Raw genomic sequence first — 12,380 nt, 5'->3', positions numbered from 1 at the left:
GAGGTCAGGACTCTTTTCCACTGAAGGCGTCTGAAGCTCACACTCCTCTGTCCTGTGAAATATGCCAGAGATGACCTGAAAAAGGACTGATTTGTACCACTTTCTATCAAAAGAAACACAAATGGCAGTAAGGTTTGCAAGATTCATGTGGACAAAGAGAACAATAAGACAGAGCCTGAATGTGGTCCAGTGGTCCAGTGATACAGTAAAGCTGCTGTAAGTGCCCATTTAATAAAGCCACATCCATATGACATACAGAGCTGAGCTAGTATCAACTCCCTCACTCTGACTGGTTCAAAGCTTTTTGAAGGGTAACTTTCTCTCCAAAGACTTTATGCTGGATCACATATCGTGTCCTCCCTAGGCCAGCATAAAACATAAATCTAATATAAACATTGCATTGTATCCTGTGGCAAGTTAAACAAAAAACATCAGCTGTGTGCTCCCACTGTTCTGGAGTGAATTTGTACTGTCAGCTCATCTGGTAATGCACAAATCTGTTAGGAAGGAAAATGGAAGCACAGGCTGAAGTATATAATGAAAAGAATTCTTGAACTGACATACTCAGTAACACTTGGTATCAAGAAATAAGATTTAATTAGTTAGGTTATTAAATAATTGTTAGTAGGCTTTAAAAAGTGTCTGGTTTGAGACAAGTGAATGAAATTCACTTTTGTTTTAACAGTCTTGGCAATTAAAATAGAGGGCCTCAGGAAACAGTGTGATCAATATTACAAGATGACATGGTCTATGATGTGTAAGAACCATGTTCTCTGGCAGCGTATTTCCTATGTTGGAATTATATTCAGAAAGTAGTACTAGACTGATCCATTATCTGATAGTTTTACACCTTTGATAATATATAGTTTTGACTGAAAACATACCAGTTGGTCCTGCATTGGAAAGTAGTGCAGATCATTTTTTCGTTTTATAAATGAGGACTATAGTTTGAAGGATGTGCAGTAGGGAACATATTTTAGATAGAAAGCGACTGGAGAAATAGAAGAAGGAGCATATTCCAGCATAAACTCTACCATCAGGAAAGAGAAGGAAGAAAGAGAGAAAAAGGAAGGAAAAAGAAGAAATGGTTTGCTTTTCTTGAACAGTGGAATCATAGAGTCACAGGATTGTGGAGATTGGCAGGAACCTCTGCAGATTATCTAATCCAACTCCACTGTTCAAAGCAGGGTCAGCTACAGCAGGCTGCTCAGGACCATGTTTAGTAGGGTTCTGAACATCTCCAAGGATGGAAACTCCACAACCTCTTTGGGTATTCTGGTTGAATGTACAATCACACTGATAGTAAACCCGTTTTTTATGTTGCTGCACAGTCTGGTGACATCTTCTCACTGCTCCTTTACCTGGTGACACAGATTCTCAACAACAGCACATCTCCCGCAGGTTAAAAGATCACCTCTCGCTGCCCCTGCCCCAGTGAGAGGCCCTAGGCACTCCCTGCATCCTGCGACCTGCAGAGCTGCATCCTCCTTCTGAAGCTCCATCTGGAAGTTGTCCTAGAATAAAACAGGTGGGAATAGAAAGTAGAATAGGTACTCTGAAACAATCTAATTTGTGGAAACATTTATTCTAGAATAAGAATGTTGGGTTTTTTCCCTTCTGCACTAGCATATTCGTCTTCCAAAACCTGCATGCTCTATCTACACTACTTCCCCCCATTTGATTTCTCATCTTACCAGCTTAATTGGTGAAGACAATACAGTGTGGCTACCACTATGTCTTTCATGTTGGCACTGGCTTTCCAAAGATGGCACAGTGGTTAAAGTACTGCTATCTTGCCTCTAGTAAAGCTAACATCAGATAAACTACTTCAGGGGTAGAAAAGACAGAAGATTTGGGAGTATAATATAGTCAAAGTCAATATGGTTGGTTAAGCAGATGGCTAAGGTGGACTGAAGGGAATAAGAGGAAAAATAAGGTGAAATAAAATCAGGATTAGCAAGAAAAGTTTTCACTTTAGATATATAAACCAAGAACTTCTTAACACAGAACCACACAGAGAATCATTAAGGTTGGAAAAGACCTTTAAGATCATCAAGTCCAACCATCAACCCAACACCACTATGCCCACTAAACCACGTCCCAAAGAGCCACATCTACAGGTTTTTTGAACACTTCCAGTGATGGTGGGCAGCCTGTTACAATGCTTGACCACTCTCTCACTAAAGAAATCTTTCCTAATATCCAATCTAAACCTCCCCTGGCACAATTTGAGGCCATTTCCTCTCGTCCTATCACCAGTTACTTAGGGAGAAAAGACCAACATCCACCTCACCACAACCCCCTTTCAGGTAGTTGTAGGGAGCGACAAGGTCTCCCCTCAGCCTCCTCTTCTCCAGACTAAACAATCCCAGATCCCTCAGCCGCTCCTCATAAGACTTGTGCTCCAGACCCCTCACCAGCTTCGTTGCCCTTCTTTGGACACGCTCGAGCACCTCAACATCCTTCTTGTAGTGAGGGGCCCAAAACTGAACACAGTATCCGAGATGCAGCCTCAGCAGTGCCGAGTACAGGGTCACAATCACTTCCCTACTCCTGCTGGCCACACTATTTCTGATACAGGCCAGGATGCTGTTGGCCTTCTTGGCCACCTGGGCACACTGCTGGCTCATGTTCAGCTGGTTCTCAACCAGCACCCCCAGGTCCTTTTCCGCTGGGCAGCTCTCCAGCCACTCCTCCCCAAGCCTGTAATGTTGTATGGGGTTGTTGTGACCCAAGTGCAGGACCCAGCACTTGGCCATATTAAACCTCATACAGTCGACATTTTAGACTAAGAGACCATTATCGACCCTCAAGACTGTAGTGACCACCAGTATGGCTATTATGAGCATTTATTAATAACAGGGCAATGATGATATAAGTGATGCACAGTTTGCATGGTTATGTGCATCCCATACAGATTATGTTCCAGAATGTGGAAACAAATGCTAAACAGCTTCTGCTAAAATATCTTCTAGGAGTGCTTTCTGTATCACAAAGCATGCTTCTTCGTGTATTTTTACTATTGCTTCAGAGGTTTTTTGAATGTATCAGTGTCTTCTGCTAAAATACGTTTGAGATTTTTTTCCTCTTCCAAACATTATTGTCAATGAATGCTATTAATGATTCTGTGATTCTATAAAATAAAAGGCTTATTTAAAAACCTATCCTTTCTTGCCCTCTGCACATTTTGAAAGAGAGTGTATTGAGGCTATGAATAAAGTAGAAAAAAGAGCATGCAATAATCAGAGCCAGTGGAATGCACTTTACCTCAGGCTCCACCCTTGCTGCGCTTCTGCCCGAGTGTGGCTCCTGGCTGCTGATGGACTCTCTAACGTCTGTGATTTTTCCTTTGCAAATGCTTCATTGCCTTTTAGTTCTAGAATATGTTCTTCAAGCTGGTGCAAGCTGTTGCAACAGTAAAGCTCTGGGAAAGAAACAGTAAATTTTATTGTTGTGGTTGCCCTCTTCTGTCTTCTAACAGGTCTGTAGAGTAGAACCAGCCATGATGGCCAGCTCCAGGGTCCACCTAGTCCAGCGTCCTTGTCTGTTAGAGGCCAGAAGAGGAAGGTTTAGGGAAAGAGTAAGAATGGTGTAAGAATGGTACAGACATTGAGGGTTACGTCCCCTGAAGTATTCTTCCTTCCTTTCCTAGCTCTTTGCTTATGGGTTTTCTGAGCCCAAGGTGCTAGACTTGGTTTTCATGCACAACAGCCCTTGATGGATTTTTTTCTTCCACTCATGTCTAATAATTTCAAATGGTGTGCTCTGTAATGCCTGCAGCCTCTTCTCAATGAGCTCACATTTATGTTCAGTATTAGGGTACGTTATTCCATTCTGGCATCCACAACTTTGCTGGAAAATGAACTCCACAGCTGGAAAATGAACTCCACAGAGTAATTGCAAATCATCTGAAAAAAAACCCCTAAACTTATTTTTGGTCACTTAAATTTTTTTGTTCTATAGCTTCATGTGCTTCCCTGTTGTTCTTGGATTATGAACACTAAGACATAATCATTTTTTATGAAGGTTTTATAAACCTTTATCATATTCTTCCTCAGCCATCTGTTTTTCAAGCTGAAGAGTCTTAGTCTGTTTAATCTCTTTTCATAGAGAAGCTGTTCGATATTTCTGCTCATCCTAGCTGCCCTTCTTTGTATCATTACTATATCCTTTTAGAGACGGTAAGACTAGAAATGCACAGTATTCAAGATTTGTGGAGGCACAATGGACGTGTATTCAGCAGAATGCTGTCTTCTGTTTTGCTTTCGATCCCTTCCATAGCGATTCCCAACATCCTATTTCCCTTTTTGGCTGCCACTGTGATTCCTACACACAGCAATTCCATGATTTTTTTTTTTTCCCCTAATAACTGGTCGAGAGACTATTCTTGTAAATTATTTGCTTTTGTCTCTCTTTGAAAGTATTTTCAGGAATTTTGCCAATGCTTGTCTGGGTACTTCTCAGACCCAGGAACCTAATGACTATTGGGTAACATCTGAGGTTTAGTTGCGAATGGATGTGGAGTCATGCTTGCACTGTCACACAAACTTTCCTGCAGGTATGCTGCAGACATTCAGGAAGCAAACTAGCTGAAGCAGGCTGCTGGTTAATGCAACCTCTCAACAACAGAGGTAAAGATATTAGAAAAGAGTGGTTACCTTTAAAGGCATTGGACAGTAAGACTGTCCTTGCTAATCTAGGTAGAAGAGCGTGAGTATGATGGAGGAAAAGCCCCAGCAGCAGAAGTGGTGTGACTTAATATCCAGAATTTTAGGGTTTATTAGCAGGACTCAAAATGTGATGTCATCATATATACAGATAACATTTTTATCAGTTAAAATAATCAGCAGTTACCAGTGGGTTTTGGTACAAGGCAGGAATTATTTAAGAAAATAAAGTATCCCTGCAGTAATTTGTCAATTGGTACTTTGCCTCCCACTTCTTGAGAGTTCTTTAAAGACAAGAAATTCTAACAAATAATTGGGAACGAAGATTACAGATTTTCTTTCTCTTCTCTGTTCCAATGTAGACATTCACTGTATTTTTAAAATAATGATTGTTAGAAATTAAGATCTACAGAAAATTAAGTCATTGAGTTTATACATCTTAGTCAAGCCATTTTAACCCACTTCTTCATTTTATTCATCTGTTAAGGAAAGGCAATATTTACTTACATAACTCAGGAGAACCATGAGTGATAATTAATGCTTATAAGCAGTAGTATGATTAAAATGAAGAGCTATGCACTTCCAAAGGATTATTAATTTTATTATCACCATTATTACTCTACTGTGCTATTGTAAATTACTGAAAGATAGCCAATTACTGTGGATTTTCTTGAGATGACTTTGTAAGGTATTAAAAGGAGAGTGTTACACTGCAGAAAACTCTCAATGAAGTTGTAAAAGTGAGATTACATCCTATGCCTTAATATGGTATTGTCCATTCTGGAAGCAAAAAGTCAGAATAATTAATAAATGCTGATTAACACAAAAACGTACTAATCAGTTGTTTCACTTGTAGCTACAGTGACTCATTTACTGCTTGCTGAAAACTCCCCATCTCTGTCTCAATGATTTTTGAGTCATATGCAGGAAATGTCTGTGATTTCAGGAAAAAGGTTATGGCCAATGATTATAAGCAACCGGGTTTCTGCAGTTTAATGAGGGCCCACTTGTCAGCTGAGCTGCTGAATCTGATAGTGTGGGAGCTCCCGCCATTGAGAATGTGAGCACAGGTCAGCTCCTGTGGTCTGGCAGGTGATGAGCCTCTTGCTAAGCTGTGGTCACCCCATGGCTGCGACCGGGCACTCATACACTAGAGTGGGACTAACTGGACCAAGAGATACTTGGCCCTAATGCTTCCAGCTCTGGGCTCTTCTCTTCTGCATTACAGGACACCTCCCTCAGTTAAATCAATCCGCCTGCACAACTGTGCTCTAAAGTATACTGTAAAATGAATCCAATTAAAAACAGCACTAACACCATTGTTTTGGGAAAGCTTTTTTTTTTTAAAAAGGGTAATTTATAAAGCTGGATTAGAATATGGCTGCACCTCAAGACTGTCCCCATGAGGATTTAAAATAGCTTTGTTAATATCCACTTTAAATGGTTATTTGGATTAATATTCTTGAGTTTCCCATGAACACATGCCGAATTACACTGTGAAGAAAATTAATTTATTTCCACTGGCAGTAAGGAATAATTTCTTACGCATAATTTCTGCCTCTTATTTGACTGGCTTTCTAGACATTCCAATTTAAGTTCGTCATGAGTTGAGAATAAAAGATTTCGCTACTCTAAACTGAAAGATTAATTACAGAACAAAGACTGTCTATGAAGAAAACTGTTACTCCTTGCCCTTTACCAATGCTGAGAGAAACTAATTAGTTAGGAGTCTAATCAAACCCCCAGTAGAATTTGTAGGGAAGGTTAAACCACCTCTACCCTTATGACACTTATATTCAGGTGTTCTGGTTCTGGATGCTGGTTCCTTCCAATCATTCCTGTTCTGGGTGCTGGAAAGAGCTCTGGTTTAACTGAAATAATGCAGAAACCGGAAAAGACAGTCTCCCTGTGACAGCAATCTCTGAAGTAATGGAAAGCACGGTCTAGAGGGACCTGGGATTTCACAACAGCTGACAAAATTGTGCTATAAAGCTGCAAGTGTAGCAGTGCCATGCAGGAAGAAATGGCACTGTGGACTCAGCAGAGGCTGGTGGCTCTCACAAAGGGCTCAGCCAATGCAAAGACTTGGGTTTTTTTGACTTCATTTGGGATATGCTTTGTTGGGATATGAAGCCAATCCCAACAACACTATGAATATTTCAGTGTCGACAGGCTGGAGAAATGGGCTGACAGTAACCTCATGAAGTTCAATAAGTGCAAAGTCCTGTATTTGGGGAGGAGCAACCCCATGCACTGATATATGTTGGGGGCCACCCAGATGGAAAGCAGCTTGGCAGAAAAGGACCTGGGGATCTTGATGGACACCAAGTTGAACATGAGCCAGCAACATGCCCTTGCCACAAAGATGACAAGTAGCATCCTAGGCTGCATTAGGCAAAGTATTGCCACCAGCTTGAGGGAGGTGATCCTTCCACTGTATTCAGTGCTGGCGAGGCCACACATAGAGTACTGTGTCCAGTTATGGGTTCCTCCACACAAGAAAGACATGGACATACTGGATAGAGGCCAATAAAGGGTCAGTAAGATGATGAAGGGACTGGAGAGTCTCTTCTGTAAGGAAAAGCTGAGAGAGCTGGGACTGTTTGGCCTGGAGAAGAGAAAGCTCAGGGATATCTCATCAATGTACACAAATACCTGAAGGGAGGGTGCAGAGAAGATGGAGCCAGACTCTTCTCTGTGGTGCCCAGTGACAGGACCAGAGGCAACGAGCACAAACTGAAACACAGGAGGTTCCCTCTGAACATCAGGAGAGACCTTTTCACTGTGAGGGTGACTGAGCATTGGCGTAGGTTGCCCAGAGATGTTGTAGAATGACAGTATCATAGAATACCTTGAGTTGGAAGGGACCCATTAAGGATCATTGAGTCCAACTCCCTGCTCCTTGCAGGACTACCTAAAACTAGACCATATGACAAAGAGTGTCATTGAAGTGTTCCTTGAACTCTGACAGGATTGGTGCCATAGCCACTTCCCTGGGGAGCCTGTTCCAGTGACCAACCACCCTCTCAGTGAAGAACTTGTTCCTAATGTCCAGTCTGAACTTCCCCCGATGCAGCTTCATTCAATTTCCTCATGTCCCATCACTGGTCAGTGGATGTGGTTTACATTGACTTCAGTAAGGCTTTTGACACCGTCTTCCATAACATCCTCATAGTGAAGCTCAGGAAGTATGGGTTGGGTGAGTGGACTGTGAGATGGATCAAGAACTGGCTAAGCAACACAGCTCAAAGGGTTGTGGTCAGCGGTGCAGAGTCCAGTTGGAGGTCTGTAGCTAGTGGTGTTCCCCAGGGATCAGTCCTGGGTCTGGTCTTGTTCAAAATCTTCATCAATGACCTAGATGAAGGGCTGGAATGTACCCTCAGCAAGTTTGCTGATGATACAAAACTGGGAGGAGTGGCTGATACACCAGGAGGCTGTGCTGCCATTCAACAGGATCTGGACAGACTGGAGAGTTGGGCAGAGGGGAACCTCATGAAATTTAGCAAGGACAAGTGTAGAGTTCTGCACCTGGAGAGGAACAACCCCATGCACCAGTACAGGTTGGGTGCTGACCTGCTGGAAAGCAGCTTCATGGAGAAGGACCTTGGAGTCCTGGTAGACAATAAGTTATCCATGGGACAGCAATGTGCCCTGGTGGCCAAGAGGGTCAATGGTATCCTGGGGTGCATTAAGAAGAGTGTGACCAGCAGGTCGAGAGAGGTTATCCTCCCTCTCTACTCTGCGCTGGTGAGGCCTCATGTGGAGTGTTGTGTCCAGTTCTGGGCTCCCCAGTTCAAGAGACAGGGAACTTTTGGAGCGAGTCCAACAGAGGGCTATAAGGATGATTAAGGGACGGGAACATCTTTCGTATGAGGAACGGCTGAGAGACCTGGGGCTGTTTAGTCTGGAGAAGAGAAGGCTCAGAGGGGACCTTATCAAGGTCTATAAATATCTGAAGGGTGGCTGTCAGGAGGATGGAGCCATTCTCTTTTCAGTAGTGCCGAGTGATAGGATGAGGGGCAATGGGCACAAACTGCAGCACAGGAAGTTCCACCTCAACATGAGGGAAAACTTCTTTACTGTGAGGGTGATGGAGCACTGGAACAGGCTGCCCAGGGAGGTTGTGGAGTCTCCTTCTCTGGAGACCTTCAAAAGGTAACTGGATGCATTGCTGTGCAACCTGCCCTAGGTGATCCTGCCTTGGCAGGGGGGTTGGACCTGATGATCTTCAGAGGTCCCTTCCAACCCCTACCATTCTGTGATTCTGTGATTCTCCGTCCTTGGAGATACTCAAAAGCCATCCAGACATGGTCCTGGGCAACCTGGTCTAGGTGGCCCTGCTTGAGTAGGGAGGTTGGACAAGATGACCTCCAGAAGTTCCTTCCAACCTCAACTGTTCTGTGATTCTGTGACTTATGATGTTGAATGACTGTCCTACAGGTTCATGTTTGTCCTGGTTTCAGCTGGGATAGAGTTAATTTTCTTCCTAGTAGCTGGTATAGTGCTGTGTTTTGGGTTTAGGATGGGAATAACCTTGATGATACACTGATGTTTTCATTGTTGCTAAGCAGTGTTTACACTAAGTCAAGGGCTTTTCAGCTTCTCATACTGCTCCACCAGCGGGAAGGTTGGGGGAGCAAAAGAAGCTGGAAGGGGACACAGCCAGGACAGCTGACCCAAACTAGCCAAAGGGATATTCCATACCATACAATGTCATGCTCAGCATATAAACTAAGAAGAAAGCTGTCCAGGGGCTGCTGCTTGGGAACTGGCTGGGCATTGGTTGGGGAGCGGCAAGCAATTGCATCGTGGATCACTTGTTTTGTATATTCTTTTATCATTATTTTTTTTTCCTTCATTTTCTGTCCAGTTAAACTGTCTTTGTCTCAACACACAAATTTTACTTCTTTTTTCCTGATTCTCTCCTGCATCCCACTGAGTGGGGAAGAGTGAGCGAACGGCTGTGTGGTGTTTACCTGCCTGCTGGGTTAAAACACGACGACGTTAAAAAAGCCCTCTGCAACAGGATGGATGTATTTAATATTGTATGGCAGACTTCACTGTGTCATGTCTGTTTATCCATTTTTGTCGTTTCACTCAGCCTTTGCTCTTCTTCTGGAAGAGCCTGGCCATCGAAGCGTCCAACCAAACCCTTACTCAAACACATTTCACAGGAGAAACCATCTTTGCCCACCGCCCTGTGAAGAAGCTCATCCTTACAGCGAGGCGCGATGCCGGCACACGGCACAGCCGTCATGCCGGGCCTGCTGGCACCCCCCATAGGGGAGCCTCATGCCATTCCCTGATGGAAAGTCTGCCAACTGGGACGCCCTACTAGAGATGGGAAGAAACGGGGCCCAGGGACGTTTCAGGGTTCCCCGTTGGCGTCTCCTGGTCGCGCAGGTCGCGCCAGGCGGGCCCGGCCCGCCGCCCCGGGGCAGGAAGCGCTGGACCAGCCGCGCCGCTGCCCCCACCGCGGCCTCCTGCCCGGCACCCACCGCCCTCCCAATGGCCGCCTCCACCGCGAGGGGGGCGGGGCTTGGTCCGCCCGACGTCTTTCAAACGGGCCAACCGCCAGGCGCGGAGGGAGGGCGGGCCGGCGTGCCGTCCCCGCCTGGGAGTTTAAAGCGCCATTTTGTGCCGGGCGACAGGATATCGATCGTTGCTGCCCGCCTGGCGCGCTAGGCGGCGGGGTGCGGTGAGGTGAAGCGAAGCGAGGCGAGGCGGCGGGCGCCCGAGCTGCGGCCGGCGCCTCTTCTCGGCTTTCCCTTCTCCGCGTCTCTCCCCCCGCTCCGTCCCTCTGCCTCCGTGACCGGCAGTAGGAAGCAGGCGGCGCTGGAGAGAGGAGCCGGGAAGATGAACCAAGAGGCGGAGAGCGCCGCGGCAGCGGCCGCGGGAGCCCGGGCGGAGGAGGAGGCAGCGGCGGCCGGGGCAGCCGGCGGTGGAGCGGCGCCCGCCGCCTGGGGGCTGGAAGGGGAGGCGGAGAAAGTTGTGTACTCGCGCTCGCAGGTCTCCTTCGCCGGCACCAAGGCGCTGGGCGACGCCCTCAAGCTCTTCATGCCCAAGTCCACGGAGTTCATGAGCTCCGACTCGGAGCTGTGGAACTTCCTCTGCAGCCTCAAGCACGAGTTCTCTCCGGTCATCCTCCGCAGCAAGGACGTCTACGGATACGCCTCCTGCCGCGCCGTGGTCCCCGACCCGCCGCCGCCCTCGGCGGAGCGGCCCCGCCGCCGCGCTGGCAAGCGGCGCCTACCGGCCGCCGCCGCCAAGCGCCGGGCCGCGGCGGCGGGTGGCAGCGCCAAGCGGCGGAGGCGGCGGCGGCGCCGCAGGCGGGGACGGGGGAGGCAGCGGCAAGCGGCCGTGGCACCGGCGGCCGAGGGCCCCCGTGGCGGGGGGGAGGCGGAGGCGGCGTTGGCGGCGTTGGCGTTGGGGCCGCCGGGCGAGGAGGCGGACAGCGAGCGGGGCAGCCCGGCGGAGGGGGCCGCTTGGGAGCCCTTCGGAGGCAAGTCGCTGGAGGAGATCTGGAAGGCGGCTACCCCCCGCCTCACCATCTTCCCCACCATCCGGGTGCGGGGCAGCGTCTGGAGCCGGCGGAGCCTGCTGGCGGCGCGGCGCCGGGCGCAGCGGATCCTCGGCGTGGACCTGTCTCCCGTGGTGCGGGTGCGCCGCTTCCCCGTGGCGCCGTCCTGAGGCCGCGGGGGACGCCTCTCCCCGCGGCGGGAGCGGGGGAGGGCCGGCGCCTCACCTCCGCGGCGGTGCGGACAAAGAGACAGATATCAGTCACCTGTTTACATTGCTTTTGTCTGGATCGTGTTTTGCTGCTGCACTTTATGGCTCGCTCGGGCGGGCGCCGGGCCCCCCAGCCGCACGGGGGGCGGCCAGCCGGGCCGCCGCGCAGCCCGGGCCGGGGCCTCGCTCCGCGCTGGGCCGCGGCGCCTGCCGGCCCGGCCCCGCGGGGGCGCGGGGAGGCGTGAGGGACTGTCTGGCAGGTATCACGCGTGGAGACCAAGTTCCACCTCCACTTTTTCTCTCCCATTGGGCTACCTCACTGGTCCAGAAGTCCACCCAAGAAGTTATTTTCCAAAGGAACTTACTTTCATGCTTGTATAATAAAGCACCGTCTGATTCTTGCCTTTTTTTTCCCCTTCTCCCCTTTTCCGATGGATTATGTATGCTTTGTGTTGTTGCACTAGTATGTGCTCAGGGTATTTTGAATCCCAAGCATTCCCAAGTTTCAGTTTACTCTGATCAAGGATGCATAAAGAATGGCGGTTCAGGACTTGTGGCTGTTCTTGATGGTGCAAAAAAACTTTTTTTTTTTTAATTTCATGGGCTTAGTGATATATAAAGATGTATCACGCAGTATAATGGTTACACTTTTGTATCTAAAGTCATTTTTAAAGTTTTCTAGTTGAAGTATTTGTTTCTATTGAGCACCTAAAGTCAGAATCATCCTGATATTTTATAACCCTGTTTACTTTAGGGAAGCTCATTTGGTCAACCTAAGTGAACTTAATAAAAGTCAAAGAACAAGTGATGTTTCAGTTCAATGAAGCTGCACAGGGATGGGTTCCTCGGCAAAGTACACCATCTAGGCACTTAATGTAAATAAGCTTGGAGTTTGTGAGTAACGTAACTGCTCATCAAAGCAATGTATAGGTGTCTGAAGGTGAACTATGGTGCTGACAGCCAAAAGTGAGTTGCTCACATGAC

General features: G+C 47.4%; 1 protein-coding gene across 1 annotated transcript in view; it reads left to right on the top strand.

The window, feature by feature from the left end:
* CCDC71L (coiled-coil domain containing 71 like) overlaps positions 1-11,357 on the top strand; it is a gene marked incomplete at both ends in the record, with an annotated part of 29,291 nt that extends 17,934 nt beyond the window's left edge. The window contains one exon of the mRNA XM_082014115.1: positions 10,487-11,357. Coding sequence (XP_081870241.1) covers positions 10,487-11,357 — 871 coding nt within the window. The remainder of the gene's footprint in view (positions 1-10,486) is intronic.
* Between the last annotated feature and the right edge of the window lie 1,023 nt (positions 11,358-12,380).

This window comes from Phaethon aethereus, assembly GCF_964289735.1.
Source record: "Phaethon aethereus genome assembly, chromosome: 1".
Taxonomy (NCBI): domain Eukaryota; kingdom Metazoa; phylum Chordata; class Aves; order Phaethontiformes; family Phaethontidae; genus Phaethon; species Phaethon aethereus.
The sequence above is the reverse complement of the archived record's forward strand: the minus strand, read 5'-3'. Positions and strand labels throughout refer to the sequence as shown.